This window comes from Nymphalis io, chromosome 27 (genome assembly GCF_905147045.1).
Source record: "Nymphalis io chromosome 27, ilAglIoxx1.1, whole genome shotgun sequence".
Taxonomy (NCBI): domain Eukaryota; kingdom Metazoa; phylum Arthropoda; class Insecta; order Lepidoptera; family Nymphalidae; genus Nymphalis; species Nymphalis io.
Window position 1 is genome coordinate 6,584,497 of NC_065914.1, and position 18,707 is coordinate 6,603,203.

The window sequence follows — 18,707 nt, forward strand, 5'->3', positions numbered from 1 at the left end:
ACAATGAATATGTATAGGATAGGATAAATATGAATGGCATTGATCCCAAGACGTATAAAGGTGGTTGAAATCCATCTTCATTCATCACCATTATCAGTCTTTAAGCAAATTTGAATGTTTTGGATAGAAACGATTACCTTGCCCAGGGAAAAATATATTAATGAGTAAACATCTTAGCGCTCGGTAAACGGTAGGGGCTGACTGAGACTTAGAATTAGACGAGTAAGCGTAAAATTTCGAGCGTCAGATGACGCCAGCGTAAGATTTGTTATTGTAAGTGCGTTAATGTGTGCGTGAGGATTGTACATGGTAAGGGCTAACTGAGTCTTAATGTATGCGCGAGATCGTTACACGGTAAATTAACTGAGAGTTCATATGTGTACACATCAATCTGTGAGAACCTTGGCACTCACACAACTTTGTCTTTTTATATCAATCTAATTAGACCAGAGCACTATAGAAAATGTCGGAACAACTTCGAGAAGGAAGCCGATGGAAGAATTCGCTTGGGATGGGCAACATTTGGCAGCCTTCGTCAAGTCCTCAAGTCATCTATACCGCAATGTTTGAAGACGAAAGTCTTCAACCAATGCGTCTTACCTGCCATGACATACGGTGCCGAAACGTGGACACTAACTAGAGTGGAGACCGTGGATCGGCAAATGCAGCTTAGGGCGCCAGGTGGACCGATGACCTTAAGAAGGTGGCGGGCACCGACTGGATGCGGAAGGCGGAGGACCGGGAGCTTAGGTACACCTTGGGAGAGGCCTATGTTCAGCAGTGGACAATGATTGGCTGTTGATGATGATGATGATGACTATAGAAAATAAATAATATGTTTAAATTATTGTATATAACAGACAGTTTTCCTAAATTCTAATTAAAGACTTGGCGCGATATAATAAACGAAATGAAACATTTAATAACGATGCTAAATTTGTCTCGTACTTTATTTTGCGTTGCGAAGAATATTCGTTGTTTTATAACAATGAGATATTAAATTGCTGTAATGCTTCTGGTAAAGTTCATTTAGTAAATGAATACGTTAATAGGATTTTGGTTATAATTCTGGCCGCGTTTGTTGTTTTTTTTTGTAATATAATGTAATTATATTATACAATTGATCTGCAAATCTTTTATGAAAAGGTTAAACGAACGTGCCTATCGTGGGCGAAATGTAGTAGATACTTATAAAGAAATCATAAAATCAGTAAAACTATGTTTCATGCAAATAAATGATTATTATTATATTATTATTAAAAAGAATAGTTTGTAGTGTTTTGAACGCATATCGACATCGCTTGTTGTGATAAACTTCATTTCCTATAAAATAATTGAAGTAAAATTTTTTTGAAAGCGATTCTTTTTCGATTTGGAGCTATAAGGTTTTATATGTAACATTTTCAACGCAAAAATGTTTCGCTAAAATCAAGATTGCTAAGTGAATTAATGTTTATTTTACGTTACGATCCACTATAGAAGAGACGCAACGTTTGAAGCGGATGAAATCACTGGAGCAGCTAATATTATATAAAACAGAATTATTATCTTTGCCAATATTTTATATAACATATTATAAAATATATATTTAACAACTAATATAAAATAGTTAGTTATAGGGACTGCCAATAGAAGTGAAAACTTGAAACTGTTAAATTATTTGTCCAACTTCCACATCTATTGGCACTCCGAGTAATAATTCTATTCCTTTTTATTATAAAGCTTTTTATTCATCGAAATACAAAGTATGTCGCAAACTCTGTACAAAATACAGCTTAATTTAAACAAAAAAAAAAAGTAAAATACACTTATTTTATTTGTATATACTGTTAGTATTTACATAAATTTCAATTATTATTCTCATTAATTTCCACAATTATTTAAATTATTTGTACTTTCAACGATTTCATTATATTAACATTAACATGTCGGTGACGAGTCTATGCCCTACGATAAACAAGCACACGCCAAAAGAAGTTTTCACTTCAAAATTTAAATTTCACGAAATACCTGACTTTCAAAACAATTAATTATAATTATCCCTTAATGGTGTCATGGATTGAACACGCAAATTTAAACAAAACACCATGTGTAAGATTTTCAACCGACCCGTCAGGTTTCCTCACGATGTTTTCCTTGACCGCCGAACATGATATGAATTATAAACACAAATAAAGAATAGGATTTAATCTGCATTGCTTCGAAGCGCAACAATAATATCAAAAGTAAAAAGAGTAATAATAATGTCAAAATAATAGATTTATAATGTAAATAAAGTAATATTCACTACAATTTATTTCATGGCAGCTGTTAAATTAAGCTGGTGTTATTAATCTGAAATAAAGCATTTTCTAAGACAGTCTATCTATTTATAAAATCAAACTGAGAACAAAATCTTGTCTTCAAACTAATTTTTTCCCCTAAGGATCATTAATTTGACAAATGCCGAGGAAATGATCGAGTTACGAAATGATTCGCCTAATTGGCCGTTTCAGATAGTCTTGATTTATGAATCTTAGCCGACAATTTGTGGATTAAGGAAGAGGATGAAGATTTCTAAAGATTTATAATAATCTCCGCGAAGAAAAGTTTGCTTACAAAGCTGAGAGAATATATTTTTTGTTGAGTGCTTATATTTGTATCACTTAACGACTTCCATTATCGATTCTGGTACTGATAATAATTTGTTAGGTTTCGTTGCTATTGTATTTAAACAGGCGATATTACAATGTACAATTGACTGCCTCGTTGGTCTAGTGGCTTGATGTAAGGCCGCAGACCCGGAGGTGAGGCTCAATTCCTAGGTCGGGCCAATAAAATGTTATGGGGTTTTTCTGTCAAAAAGTTCTTAGTAGCAGCCTGGAATCTGGAAGTTGGAAGTGTATACACTCCCGTGCTTCGGAAAGCACGTAAAGCCAATAGTCTTGCGCTTAAACTCTTTCCAGTCGTGTCGGATTGCCTACCCATCGGATTATGAGAGTTAGGGAATAGACAGCACACCGGTATTTGCACACACACTTGTGCACTATAATATCTCCTGAGCAGTTGGCTAATCTCTCTTGAGATCGGCCGCCGTGGCCGAAATCGGTCTAGATGACAATATTATTATTATTATTACAATGTACAGCGTTTTTGCACGTACACGCGTTATTGCTACTTTATTTAAACAGGCACAAAGTTGTTTTAATGCGCATTATTAAATTTAATTATGAATAAAAATAGGAGTAAAGTAAAGTAAAAGCTTGTAATTTTTTCACTGGGCTAAGGCCTCGTCATCTATTGAATGTTTGCTTCTTATCCCAGGAACTGTTTCAATTCAGTTTTGTGGATACGATCTTGAAACTCACCTGATTTTCCATTGATATCTTTTGCCTTTAAGTTTCTAGCTTTAAGCAGTGTCAATGTTAGAACGCTGTTACTCGGATGATAGCAGAGTGACGTCAGCAGCTCACCACACTTGTCCTTAGCTGGTGGTTTCAAAGCCTTCCAGAAGGACGGCTTCTCGCTTAAGTCCACCTGAAAATATGTTATTTAGATCATTAAGCGTTGGTTCATTAATATTACACGGATACAAATTACGCGGATCGAAATTGTAATTTATTTCTGATTAATAAGTAAGTAGAAATTTTAATTTTGTTATTGTTCTGTTCCTAACAGATTTACCATTAATTGAATTAAAAACCATACTTACTATTTTATTGTAACCATGTTGGAGAACAAGTAAATGTTCCGTAAACTCAGTACATTATGTACTTCTGAACGACTGTTATAAATGTGAATAAATTAAGAAACTAGAACACTGCGCAGTAGATATTAGTGCATGAGTTTTTGAACAAACACATCTGATATCACCGCAGAGATTTCAGGCGCAGTGCGATCGCCTTTACGTCCTTTCCGAGACACGTTATTATTGTCATTTTGAAACTAGCAGTAATATATCAATTCTTTAAAAAGTATTAAATTGTCTATGATCTTATCCAAATATCTATGTAGAGATTGACAGTCCTCCATAAGGCCACGTGTGAGTAACTCAGTGACAATTTATACGTAAAAAGTGTATAATTAAATAAAGAAAAACAAAAGACAAATCACAGTAAGCACTGCGATTTTTTGAAAATTATTTTTTATTTACTTAAAGTAAAGTTTAACCTCTATTTCCAGAATCTTATTTGCACTAAATCAAAGCACAAGTAAAAAGTATTATGTTAGCCTCATAAATATACCGACTATGTTACAACCCATCATGCGATTGGATGATGGTAATATACTTACAAATAAAAAAAAATATTTACCTGACATAAGGGCAAGAACACCTCACCGATAGAGTCATCTCTCGAGAAACGATCATAATCGAATACATGAAGATGAAGCACCTGGTAAATATATTGTATCGTAAGCCAAATATTCAGAAATATTTAAATCAATTCGTAATATATTGATAATAGAATTCTGATCATGACATTGCAATGATCAAAGGCTTTACCCATAAATGTTGTTTAAGGGTTAATTAAACTTTTTAACAATGTGTGTCTTCTTCTTTTAAATGTCAAATCAATGATGACAGAAAGAGAGGAATCAGTGTTTTTTTTTTTATAGAATAGGAAGGCGGACGAGCATATGGGCCACCTGATGGTAAGTGGTCACCAACGCTCTTAGACATTGGCATTGTAAGAAATGTCAACCATCGCTTACATATCCAATGCGCCACCAACCTTGGGAACTAAGATTTTATGTCCCTTGTGCCTGTAATTACACTGGCTCACTCACCCTTCAAACCGGAACACAACAATATCAAGTATTGCTGTTTTGCGGTAGAATATCTGATGAGTGGGTGGTACCTACCCAGACGAGCTTGCACAAAGCCCTACCACCAGTAGTGTTTGACTACAACGTTTATAAGTGAGGCTACGGATTTTTATAGCGAAACGGTGAATTGGTGAACATAGTGAAAAATAGAGGCTCTATTTTACTAAGCTGAAAACATCATGGCATATTACGAGATCTTAAAGCAAGTGTTATTTTTACATGTTTGTCGTTGGAAAGTGGAAGGACTAATAAAATGGCCAAAACAAATACGACCTTTATCAATATTGACAAACTTGCCCTCAATTTCAGAGAGTTTTGGTGTTTTTCTTTCAGATATAGTATATTTCAAATTGAATAAGACATACCCGACTCTGCAGCTTCTGTATCGGGAACCCTTCGAAGTAGAAGGTCTCGTTCCACCTCGGGTTCAAGGTGCGACGTTTGATTTTTGTTTCCAAGCGATGTTTCTTGTCCGGTAGCAATGTGACCCTCACGTAAGGGTCAGATGTCCCGCTTAGATCCTTGGCTGGGAGTTCCTTGCCCTTGGTGAGTAATGTATACCAACTTTAAATGCATGATAATAACTAAAATACTATTCAAGCCAGCTAAGCTCTTTTTATTGTCATTTATTTTAAGTTGACGTGACTATTACGATGACTAATGACCACGATCATTCAGAGATGTCAGTTAGAGTAAGGTAGCTACAGAAAATCAGCGTTGGAACTGCCAGTAACAGATTGTAGGATGAACTAAGCTAAATGGCTATTCTATTTGTTATGTCACTCTGATAAAGTGTGCTGGCATTTGTTATTTTAGAAGTTACTTATTTTTTATCTACTAAATAATATATTCGTTTGCAATTCCAATTTGTATTCTATTTAAATGTACTCATACGTTGCAATTTAAGCTACCATCGGTTTGCAAATTTGTTTCTACGAATAAACTGATTAAGTAGCTTAGTTGTTACAAATTAAAGTAAATTTAATGACCAATTAATAATGAAACGTATAAACTCATCATTATTATCTATTATATAAATTATTTATGATTATGCGTAATTTATTAAATTAGAAAATGAGCTACCTGATGGTAAGTTGTCACCACGGTCTACCAAGATGGACTTGCACGTAACTTTTCTACCAAGTGTAATCAATAGGAGAACTAAATATAACTTTTATTATATATACGCACTACAAATGTATGTCTTATATGAGTACAAGTAAATGATAATACAAATTCATTGTAGTCGCTTTTAATTTTATATAAGTCAGCGATTACAACAATAACCTTTTATTCAAAATAACAGAGTAATTAGTTTTCAGATTAAGCTATTACAAAATTATACGCAATTTTAAGTTAATAGAGATAAATAAACGAAGCTAAATTTCATTTAAGATAATTTAATACTTACCCAATAACAATAAGGTTAAACATGTCTAAAATATATTTCATTTGTCTGTCTAAATAAATATACTGTAACTGTAGGGTTTTTCTATAAAAAAAACCCGAGTCTCACCGCAGAAAACGGTCGTGAAATGTCAGAAAGTGATCGTTTCAAGAATATACGCATCAAAATAGTATATCACCATAAAATGATGTCAACATTTCACGGGTAATGTAATGAGTTCTTACAGAATCGAACTTATATGGTGAGTTTCGAGTCGGAATAGCTGTATATATGATATTGACAGCCTTATTATCATATCATACAGATTCCTTTGTTAAGATAAAGTAAATGCCTATTCAATTGAAATAAAATAAATTGACGTTAGCTTTTTTATTTGATCGAATACTTATCATGTATATGAGGAATCAATCTTGTTTACGTTTTTACCATATTGTTGGTAAAAATTATATTGTATGTAATTATGTATTTATGATTATACATTGAACAAAGCAAACAAGTTCAGACTGTTTTCGAGTCTCTATATTTCTTTGTTCTTTGTTAAATTAAAAAGGCAAGAATAATCACCTTGGTATTCATTCACTTTTGATCCTGATTGAATCTCTGAAATAAAAACACGTTACAATCTATACTTACTTGTATAATCCTTAGAATTAAAGTAGTGTTTTGAAAGTCGTATTCCAGCGAGAAATGTATCTGGCCAACGTTCTCTGATGGCTCCGAATTGTCGATGTACATATCCACCAATGAGATGGACCGGTTCTGAAGGAACGCCATCTGTGAGTCCAGATTGGTACACACTATATACGGCGCTTTGTAAGGCGCCTGATGTATTCGAAAAGCAATATTGCATTCAAACCATATATTGCAGATTTATTATAATAGGCGGATAGTTCTCAAGGCTGATAAAATCTATTTAATATTAGATTAAATTCACTTGTTTTTTATTAAATCTCGCAATATTGGTTTTTGAAGAAGACATCCTGGAGTAATTTTTGTGGCTTTCATTTTATTTTTGAAACTGTAATTACATTAAAGATTTATAAAGCTGACTTGATAATAGTTGCTGCAAGATGTCAATAAGTATCTATTTTTTAAGCATATTGCAATACGAATACATCTATAATATTACTAGCCTAAATTATAGTAAAACTATTTGAAACTATTTACTAAAATATTTCTTGTTTACGTAATAAAATTCTTATTTTTATAATAATTGGATATAATGACTAAATTATTAATATTTTTTTAATAAAAATATTAACAATTTAGATATTAAAGTAACTTACCTATGTACACATTATGTAGACAAAAGATTATTTAATTGTATTATTAAAAAAAAATATTTTTTTTAAATCTATGTCTTCATGCAAGAATCGTATTGAGTTATATTATGATTGCTATGTAATACATTAAAAATAAATTATACTTATGTATGACAATTTTAGTCTGTGGCGATATTGAACTTAATCTTGTAATAAGGATTAGAGAGACATAATTCAAATTTAGAAACGCTGTTCGATATTCAATTAATTAATTTTACTCGAATCTGATTTTGATTGGTCGGTTGCTGATGACGCAATAGAAGACGACCAATGAAAGTCGAGGATTTTGTCAGATTAATAAATTACTTGACAAGCGTCGCATAAAATGGATAGTAAATTTGAACTAGGTGGAATAAGCTCCAAACCTTCTCCTCAAAAGGGAGAGGAGCCCTTATCCCAGCAGTGGGACATTCACAGATATTATGATTGATAGTAATGACGATTTTGACGTTTGATGAATCTACCTATACACTAGTATCTAAATAATTTAATAACTTTGTTTATATATTGCTTATTTACTTTATATATTGTCATGAATGATACAATGATGTATGCTATATCATATGGTAGTTAATTATTATGAGGGCATTTTTTTTTGTGTGAAATAGTCGGACTGTCAAATGAGCCACTTGATGGTCACTGCCCATAGATGTTGGCGACTAATCATTTCGTACATCACCAATGCGCTACCAACCTTGGGACTTAAGATATCATGTTCCCACTGATGTAGTTACACTGGCTCACTCTCCCTTCAAACCGGAACACAATACGTAAAAATACGTAATATTGCTGTTTGGCGGTAGAATATCGTATTACGTTATCATTAAATAAACTACATGTCTAAGTCACCCCGGCTTAGATAGCATGCGATATGAAATATATAAAACGCTATTTATTTATTTACATAAAAATAAAATATACGCGTTCAAAACTAAATTTCTTTTTCATGACTTGCGAAGTCGGTTAATAATGCCCGATTGCTATATTTAACGAATCGTTATTGTACTAGTAACCGTTCGTTTTTGAGTTACGAGTAACGTTGTTATAAAATTGTGACTTGTGTTTTTTATTGGGAATCGTGAATGAATCTAGACAATTCTACTATCCGTAAGCAAAACGATTAGTTTTCTCGAATATAGTAATCGGGTAAAGTTTTCGAATTAGTTTTCAAACTTATGAATACATTATTGTGTACATTTGAACTCGAATTATCAAGTTCTGAAGTTTGTATTGAGTTAGTTTTAACTTTCATATTAAGTAACTTCGCCACTTGTATTTTGTAACTTAATTAACTTATTTTTGTTCTTAATGATTAAAAAAACAACTATAAGTCTTTTTAAAAAATATAATTATATATAACTTTAAAGTAAATTTACATTTTTTTTAAATTTTAAATAGGTAGACAAACTGGCACATATACCACCCGATAGTAGGTAAGGTAAGTGGTCACCACCACCGATATTGACAATGTAAGAAGTGTTAACCATTCCTTACATCGCTGACCACCAACCTTGGGAACTAAGATGTTATGTCCCTTGTGCTTGTAGTTTATATAGCCGTACATACCCATAAGGGTAGGGCCGGATTTAGTTACCAGAAGCTATCACAAGAGAAGGCCCCCAGAACAGAGGTTGTAAAGTAAAGTTAAGTAACAGCCTGTAAATGTCCCACTGCTGGGCTAAGGCCTCCTCTCCCTATTTGAGGAGAAGGTTTGGAGCTTATTCCACTACGCTGCTCCAATGTGGGTTGGTGGAATACACATGTGGCAGAATTTCGATGAAATTAGACACATGCAGGTTTCCTCACGATGTTTTCCTTCACCGAAAAGCACGAGATGAATTATAAACAGAAATTAAGCACATGAAAATTCAGAGGTGCTTGCCCGGGTTTGAACCCACGTTCATCGGTTAAGATTTACGCGGTCTTAGTTTAAGTATCTAACAGAGGTTAGGTTCTTGTATGTTTACTATATATACATATTGTGTCATAAAAGATATAAATTCGTAATAAATTATTGAAATAGCCGATTGTAAAAATTATTCATATTTTTTGGATAATAATAACTCCCACTCATGTGTTCCTTAGGGTTCAGATCTCTAAAACCGGCCCTTCGTTAGGGCTCTAATTAGCGATTAATTTGCGGGCAATTGACCGTAAATTAGATGTAACGTTAAAATTATCCAAGCCATAATTTGAATTGGGATAATTTATCTTCTATCCACGATAATTACGAATATGATTAATTGTGAAATATTTAAATATCTATTATGCAAATTATTTATAAAGTTTATCTGTTTTAGAAATGAAAGTAAATTAAATATTTGCATTGGTCACCAATGCCAATTATATGTAATATATTAAATAATTATTATTATTGATAATTATATATTACTTTACGCATACATATTTTATATAACAATTATTATATTTTTTTTTTTAAATACTGACTATTGACAGTCTTCATTATATGACTAAAAATATTTAAGTACTTGTTAATGCAATTAAAATGTATATATGTATTAACCAATGTTGGCATGGTTGGGCCAACGTGACAGTGGTTTGTGCAGGCTTTGTGCTAATGTGCAAAATCAGAGACTATATATTTATAAGTGTATTATTTTTAAGTGCGTGTATTTTAATAATTTATTTAGAAAACAAATCCGATACTAATGTTCGTGATTTTTATATAAAAAATGATATTATGTTATTCTATATACATATTATATCCAATACACGTTAAAATATATTTATGTTTTGTAATTTTTATCTTATGTAAATTAATTCACGTTAAGATAAAAATTATATATTTTCATATTAATTTTATATCTATTTATCTAAAATAAAGATAACTAGCTATGTGGTTTTATATTATATTGTATATGATTATATTGTGATATAACTATAAATGTGAATATTCCAGTTTTGAGTGGCGTTGAACTATTATTTTTAATCTAAAGCGTTTTATATTAGCGTTATTTATAAACGTTAAAATATAAAATTCAAAGCAAGCTCTATTCTAGGTGAAATTATAAGCGTTTTATTTTATTTTCATAAATATTGCGTTTTGAAATTAATCATAAGAAGCTTCACACTATAAATATATTTTTTCATTTCTATTTCTTTCATATACAACCTCTTCTACCTACCATTTTTGAAGGAGATAGCATGGAAAGAGAACCCAAGAGTTAGACTTATTAGAGAAAAGAAAAAAGAAAGAATAAACTATCTATCTTTCACTTCTCACTTCACTTTCTCATCACTTATTGCTACGATATAACACGATGGACTAAGGCTTTGGTTTAATCTGAATGCGTGTATATTTATTATAAATATTTGCGTATCGCCGAACGTCATGTTTGTAACGCGTGATTCAACAATTTAAACGCCATAATGGTTATGTTAAATAAAAACGTATCTGCGTCTCAAATAAGAATAAGTAATATGTGAATAGGTTTTAAAATATATTTTCGACTTATTGTTAAATATAAATTGTTATTAATAGTCTTATATATAAAAATTAATGTTGGTATGTATATGTTTACATTTATTGTCTTGGTATGTATAGTGGTCACCGCCACGCTTAAGCATTGCCAATGTGACACTGATTTTGGGAACTTAGATGTTATGTCCCTTGTGGCTACACTGGCTCACTCACGCATCAAACCGGAAAACAACAATTCTAAGTATTGCTGTTTTCCAATATAATAATATGATGGGCGGATGGTACCCAGACGGGAAAGCCCTACCACCAAGTAACCTTGACGTGTTATTATCAAAATGCTATCACTTTGAGTTAGCTAGTTAATATAAAAGAAAATATATGTATATATAATAGCTTTCTTCTGAGCTATGTTTATTATTTAAAATTAAATAAAGAGCGTACTAAACGAAAGACTTGAGTGAAAAAAAAATGCTCTAAAAGATACAGTACCGAAATTTCACTTTGTTTCTATACTGTAAAAAATACATCGGTTTTATGTGAAAACTTAATTCATTCATTATGCAATAGCACGTTGAATTAAATTAGTTTGGTCTGGATATGAAATTTAACGACTCCACACATACAAAAACATAGAACTTCCCCTAAAAACATTGGTTATAAAAGGAACCCAATTATCCAAAATTTTTGGTGGTACCAAATAGTATAAAATCTTTGTTGATGTTTTATTATAACAAAAAAGATGAGCTGTTCAGATAAGGGTGAGTTTAATAAAATGAAGACTAGGATTTTAAGAAAGCAGCTAGGGAATATTGTAAAACACAAATACCTATGTGGGTCAATCCGATTGGATATCGATGTTTAAACGACCACAAATAGTTCTAAGGGTAGTACCAAAAAGTGTTCCCAAATCTCCAAACTTTACCACAACCAAAAGAAGTCTTGAGATGTAAAGGTAAAGCAGTAAAATTATTTGCAGCTTCTAGCTAAACCACAATAATTGTTTCCATGAAACTAAGAATAAGTTTAAAACTAAAGAACGTTTACAAGATAATGGTATATTTCAGGCAAAAGTGAAACTAACTTTCGACATTTAACAGATAGAATTTTGGTAAGAACACAAGTTTGCAAATAAAGAAATAATTTTCAAGAATTTCCAAACTTCACCGCCAACTTAATGGCTAGGAAAAGTAATTTTACGAACAAAGTGCATAATATTTAAAAGACTTGATTTGTGATAATATTTTTCGTACTGTCACAGAGCTAGCTCAAAAACTTAAGCTAATGATCTGGTTCATTGTTAAGAATAACTCAGTGAATAGAGTACGTATTTGTTTTTATAATTCATATCGTACTAGGTTTTGAAAGAAAACAGTGGATGAACCGGCATGTGTTACGTGAAATTCTGCCACAAAAATCCACTGTGGAGTCGTTTTGTCCAACAGTGGCTTATAACGGCTATTATAAAATATACTTATTTTTTTCGAGTAGGGTTTTAAAAAAAAAAAATTACGTCAAATTATTTGTAAAGCCCTGTACTTAAATTGCTAGATGGTACTTTACGCCTCCATTTAAATAATTACACTGGCTCACTTACCCTTCTAATCGATTAACGTCTGAATAATTGATGAGTGATTGGTACCCAGCCATACTACCGTCTTCCACTTTGACATGGGCGTCTAGATGCAAATTTAATCATTATTGTTGATAATGAAACGTAATATTAGGTATATGAACCAAGTACATATATACTATTATTTATTTTATAGAACTCCAGATAAAGGCTATATAAGAGGGATTAACATCTCTGAATGAAAAAAACATATAGTCAGAGTTAATTAATGCCTAGGGGGCTTCGTTATTGTTATATTTCACGACGTAAACCAACGTTCGCTTTAAAAATATTGACACGGTTGAAGGAAAAAAGAAAAAATACTCAATTAAGTAAAAAATCCTTCTCCCGAAACCGTAAGAAATTATGATTATGTATTCCTGATGGCTCTCGATCACGCCAGTCGTTCATGTTAGTCAAATATATATGATAACTTATATATATAGTATATACTTATATATATATATAGTGCACAAGTGAGCAAGAAAAAATAGTTTATTTTTTCATAATCATTGAGACAAAATCCCACACGACCGAAGAGAGATCAGGAGCAGGGCTTAACGTGGTTTCCGAGGTACAGGAGTGATACTGCCGAATTTAAAAGCACAAATTTCGTGACAGGAAAAACCGTTTGGGGGAAAACTTTAGAATGTAATTGAATAAAGCGTATGCCAGTGCTTACAAGCACACTTGAACACTTTACCATTGAGAATGGTTGTCTTGACAGAAAACGGTCAAGAAGACAAAATCTTTTTTTTTTTTTTTAAATTGTTTTTATTAAGTAAAGTAATTCAACTGATAATCTCAAACTGTTTCGTTATAAAATAAGTAATTGCCTGTTCCAACTTCGAACATGTTAAATTATTAGAAAGTTTCCTCCCATTCCCCCATTTAAAGTAGAAATTTTTAAAAATCCGTTCTTAATGGATGGTTTCGTTAAACAATAAATCAATGTCCAAAATTTCAGCTTTCTAGACTCAATAGTGGCTGTGCGTTGTTAGACAAATGATTTATTATGTATAGACATAGCGCTGTGTTATATAGATTTTATCTTTAAGCACGATGTTACTGGGACATTTCATTTCACGAGTCACAGAGAAACAATGTTTATTCTAGTTTCATATCTCATTTAGTTTGATATAAACAGTAGTCACTTTACGTTTGAACTAAATTGGTAAAATGGGAACAGCTTGTTCTAGTAAAAACTTAGTATCTTATCCAAGAAGTTACTTTTGTTTGTTTCCGATTTTTTTTTGCGGTAAACATTTTTACTTGTGATCGATTGGCCGAACATTAAAAAAGTTGTCTCGCGTATTTGATATTTTAAATTATCTCTTAAACAATGCAACCGAAAAATAAACTGTAACAAATGAATTTTATCTAAATAAAATATGTAATTTTAAATATATAAAATAGGGTAATAAAGCATTTATTTTTAAATAGATTGACGTGTTGTATATGAAAAAAAACCATCTAATAGAAATTACACTCAATACAAATACAACACGGTTGCGGTTTCATACCTATGTAGTATTATCTCTTTAACCATTGGGATAAATTGTATGCAATAAAAAGGAAAAGTCTTTTGTTTTAAATACTTGAGACGATAGGTTTACCTATTTTGATAATAATTCATAATTGTTGATAATATGACCAATGAATATGACCTAACACTTAAATTATTTTTTTAAATAAAAAACTACTTTTTGGGACTTAAATATTAGTATAATAAGTTAGACATATGCTGTCGCTAACTTTTTTGTAGGCATTATCAAGCTCTACAACTTATCTCAAGATCTCAATCATATATGTCTCATCGTTAAAGCAGCGTTCGTAAGAAACGCTTTCGTTCGACCGTTTTTTCCCCGACTTACTTTGCAAACCACTACCACGAAAAAGTCTTATAATTTTCGGGTTAATATATAGCCTATGACACTCACAACTGATGTAGCTTTCTATTGGTAAAAGAATTTTCAAAATCGGTTCAGTGAAGCCAGAGATTACCCCCTACAACCTCACAAACTTTACTTCTTTATAATATTAGTATGGATAATAACGTTATATACGTTATTAAAATATATTGTTGTTCATGTTACTTTTTGTATTAATACAAATAAAACACCATTTACAGTATATAATGAACACACAATATCAAATTTAAGTCGAGCCACTCCCGACGTATAACTTAATTAAATAAAAAAATGATTCATTAAAAACGGGAAGATGTCGAGTAACATATAACGGAAACACACGCCGTTTAAGAAAAAAACTTATCAACCACCTTTCGTCGTGTCCTTCCTTAAAATAATACACAAAATCTTTTTTATAATATACCTTTGTATGTGATAACATTATTATTGACTGAATGATATGTGTAATATGGATTTTTTTTATAGAATAGGAAGGCGGACGAAGATATGGGCCACCTGATGGTAAGTGGTCACCAACGCCCATAGACATTGACATTGTACGAAATGTTAACCATCGCTTACATCGCCAATGCGCCGCTAACCTTGGAAACTAAGGTGTTATGTCCCTTGTGCCTAGCTCACTTACCCTTCAAACCGGAACACAACAATACCAAGTACTGCTGTTTTCCGCTAGAGTATCTCATAAGTGGGTGGTACCTACCCAGACGACCTTGCCAAAGCCATACCACCAGTAAATTCGTATATATACTTTTTCTAAATTAAAATTAGTAAGCAGACGATAATGAACCACGCGTTAGTAAGTAATCACCTAAGCCAATATCCATTGGGCGCTGTAAGAATTTATAACCATTATTTACATCGCCAATGAGCCAAGCCTATGTTTTTTGTAGCTCCGAGAAATAATCTTGCAAATATGTCACTTGAGTGGAACGTAATAAAAGTGGTAATTGTCTGACAATGCAAGAAATATTAAATTATCGAATTGGGAACTAAGATGTTACGTTCCTCCTTACTTTATAGAATAGGAAGGCGAACGAGCATATGGGCCACCTGATGGTAAGTGGTCACCAAACGCCTTTAGACATTGGCATTGTATGAAAAGTTAACCATCGCTTACATCACCAATGCGCCACCAACCTTGGGAACTAAGATCCCTAAGAAGTTATGTCCCTTGTGCCTGTAATTACACTGGCTCACTCACCCTTCAAACCGGAACACAACAATACCAAGTACTGCTGTTTTGCGGTAGAATATCTGATGAGTGGGTGGTACCTACCCAGACGAGCTTGCACAAAGCTCTACCACCAGTAGATCGTTCCTTCAAACGAGGCGTGAAGAGGCATCTTGTGGGCCGGCAAGCCGGGGACGGCTAGTACAGAATACTCTTCCCAACTGTATTGGCCGTCGTCGCGTTTGGACTCTACTACCACTTACCATCAGGTAGAGTAGAGTCATTTGCCATCCCGGCGCATATAAAAAAAAATACATACTTAAACCTTGCTCATGAATTACTCTGTTCATTGGTGAAAACCGTTTGAAAATTCATTCGGTAGTTTTTGAGTTTATCGCGTACAAACAGACGAGGTGGGACTATGTTTTGTAACAAACTGTGATTGAATGTAACAAACTTGTTGTCTACCAATTTTCTGATCTTACAGCCTAAGATAAGATCAGACGTGTTTTGAATTCTCTCTAGCATCTGAACTACTCTAATAAACCTTGAACGTTGCTCTAAAAACTCGTCGTTAACAGGTAACGAATTACGAATCAATTTTATCTTCGCGTAAAAATTTTAATCCATCACAAAAATACACAAAGTAATTCAACTAATCGAGAACCTTATTTTTCGAAGTCAGTTAAAAAGGGTGTATATTTTGCCTTAAAGATAACAAGATCGTAATTAGACGATTGTACCGTTATATCGTTTATATATCATTGTGTTATTTACTTGAATAACGTAATTATTGCTGTCTAGACATAAGACAATTTCATCTCGATAGTTAGATGAAATATCGACCTTTTTATTTACATCTAAAGCTCAGTAACGCGAAGGGTTACTTTTAAATATCCTGATGGTAAAGGTCTTCGTTTCATTTTGAGGAGAAGGTTTGTAGGTTAGTGAATATATAAGATTTTCTTCAGGCATTAACTGACAATATTTATGACTGTCATTGTCCCTATATATTAAGTGACAGGGTTTGATTGGACAAGGTTTCCTGACGGTCTCATGATAATTCATCACTGCACTGGATTTGAACTAGTAACTGATGGAGAAGATCATTGTCATGAATTTGTCAGATGAAATTCTGCCATATGATAATCCAAACCTAACCTAACCTGCAAAAAGCTGGCATAATCTCATATTTTTTCAGGCTGAAGTACGCCTTCTTAAAAAGAGAAAATAAGAGAAGCAGGTCTAACAGATTCCCACATTTAATAATAATAATAATATCTTGGGACTTTATTCACACACGGCCATCTGATGCCAAATTAAACGGAGTTTGTGCCATGGAAACCAGACAACTGATATATTACATATACTACTTTTCTTTTGTAAATACATACCTATATAGATAATTACACCCAGACTCAGGACAAACAGACATGTTCATGCACACAAATGTCTGTCCTGGGTGGGAATCGAACCCACAACCTTCGACGTGAAAGGCACCTACCAAACAAGCCAAACGGCTCGTCATAACATTTACTAACAGCTTTTTAATCTGTATACTAACAAGGATGGTAAGTGATCCCTATTAAGGCGATTAGAGTCGTAATTAAGCAGCATTTGGATGCATTTTATATTTTCTTTTTTATATAATCTATTTTTTATAATAAAGTTATTTTAGTAACTGAATAGGATAAAGTTCGCTAGGAATATAATTATTATATTTTATTACGATGCGGTTAAACAACAGAGTCTTTTGTAAACGTAACATTTATTCACTTGATGATATTCTGCGTCAGACAAATCTTTACATGTCCCGTCGTACCTCGTCCCATTTCGGTTGCGGGGGCGGGATAAATTATAGCACACAAGCGTGTGCACATCCACAGGTGCACTCTATTTTCCCTCACTTCAACGATAGGCTGTAAATCCGACACGACCGGAAAGAATTCAAGCGCAGAACTAACGGCTTTACGTGCTTTCCGAGATAAAGGGGTGTGAACACTTCCAACTTCCAAACTACGGGCTAATGAGAAATTTTCGACCCAATAAACTTTTATAAAAACAAATTAAGCACATAAAAATTCAGTGGTGCTTGCCCGGATTTGAACCCACGATTATCGGTTAAGATTCACGCGTTCTAACCACTAAGCCATCTCGACTTGTGTTTGTAATTTATTTCGTGCTTGACGGCGAAGGAAAACATCGTGAGGAAACCTGCATGTGTCTGATTTCATTGAAATTCTGTGTATTCTACCAACCCGCATTGGAGCAGCGTGGGGGAATAAGCTCCAAACCTTCTCCTCAAAAGGGAGAGGAGGCCTTAGCTCAGCAGTGGGACATTAACAGGCTGTTACTGTAAACTTTTACCAGTCTGACCTGGGGCTTGAGGCAATCCTTATTTTAGTCTTTACATGTAAAATTCCAGTGTTCGTGTGTTCGTAATTCTTTTAATATTCGTATTGACAAATTTATGATAAAATATTTGCACTTATCTGGATGGTTCGTAGATTAATAGTATTCAGATTGTTTTTTTTAAATGTATAATATATATATTTGGACAGATTGACAGACATTGGCATTGAAAGAAATGTTAACCACCGCTTACATCGCCAATGTGCCCCCAACCTCGGGAACTATGATGTTATGACTAAGTACTGCTGTTTTGCGGTAAAATATCATTATGAGTGGGTGGTACCTCCCCAGACGAGCTAGCACAAAGCCCTACTACTAGTATCAGTTATATATTATATATCGTTGTAAATATTTTGTCTATATATATATAGACAAAATATTTATTTTACAACATAAAACATTTTAATTGTACAATATTTTATCTAATATTCACATTCTACTAAATAAAAAATGACAAAATGATAAAACCAACACCCCTAATGTGAGTTACATCATCTATCCATTATGCCTTAATGAATGGATGGTTCAGCGAAAGTGTGAGTGAGACAAGCGTATAACAACCAATACGCACGAAAGAGAGATATAGATACATATATAATTTACCTA

At 32.9% G+C, this 18,707-nt stretch overlaps 1 protein-coding gene across 3 annotated transcripts in view; it reads right to left on the reverse strand.

The window, feature by feature from the left end:
- Positions 1-18,707, reverse strand: part of LOC126778880 (synaptotagmin-7) — a 336,569-nt gene that overhangs the window by 1,035 nt on the left and 316,827 nt on the right. For 2 of the 3 annotated variants that reach the window (XM_050502618.1, XM_050502619.1), the window contains 4 exons: positions 6,848-6,988; positions 5,172-5,348; positions 4,293-4,373; positions 3,348-3,516 (listed from right to left, as the gene is read on the reverse strand). In XM_050502618.1, coding sequence (XP_050358575.1) covers positions 3,348-3,516; positions 4,293-4,373; positions 5,172-5,348; positions 6,848-6,988 — 568 coding nt within the window. Of the gene's footprint in view, positions 1-3,347; positions 3,517-4,292; positions 4,374-5,171; positions 5,349-6,847; positions 6,989-10,682; positions 10,815-18,707 lie in introns of those variants that run through there. The other variant, XM_050502620.1, reaches the window with a different exon arrangement.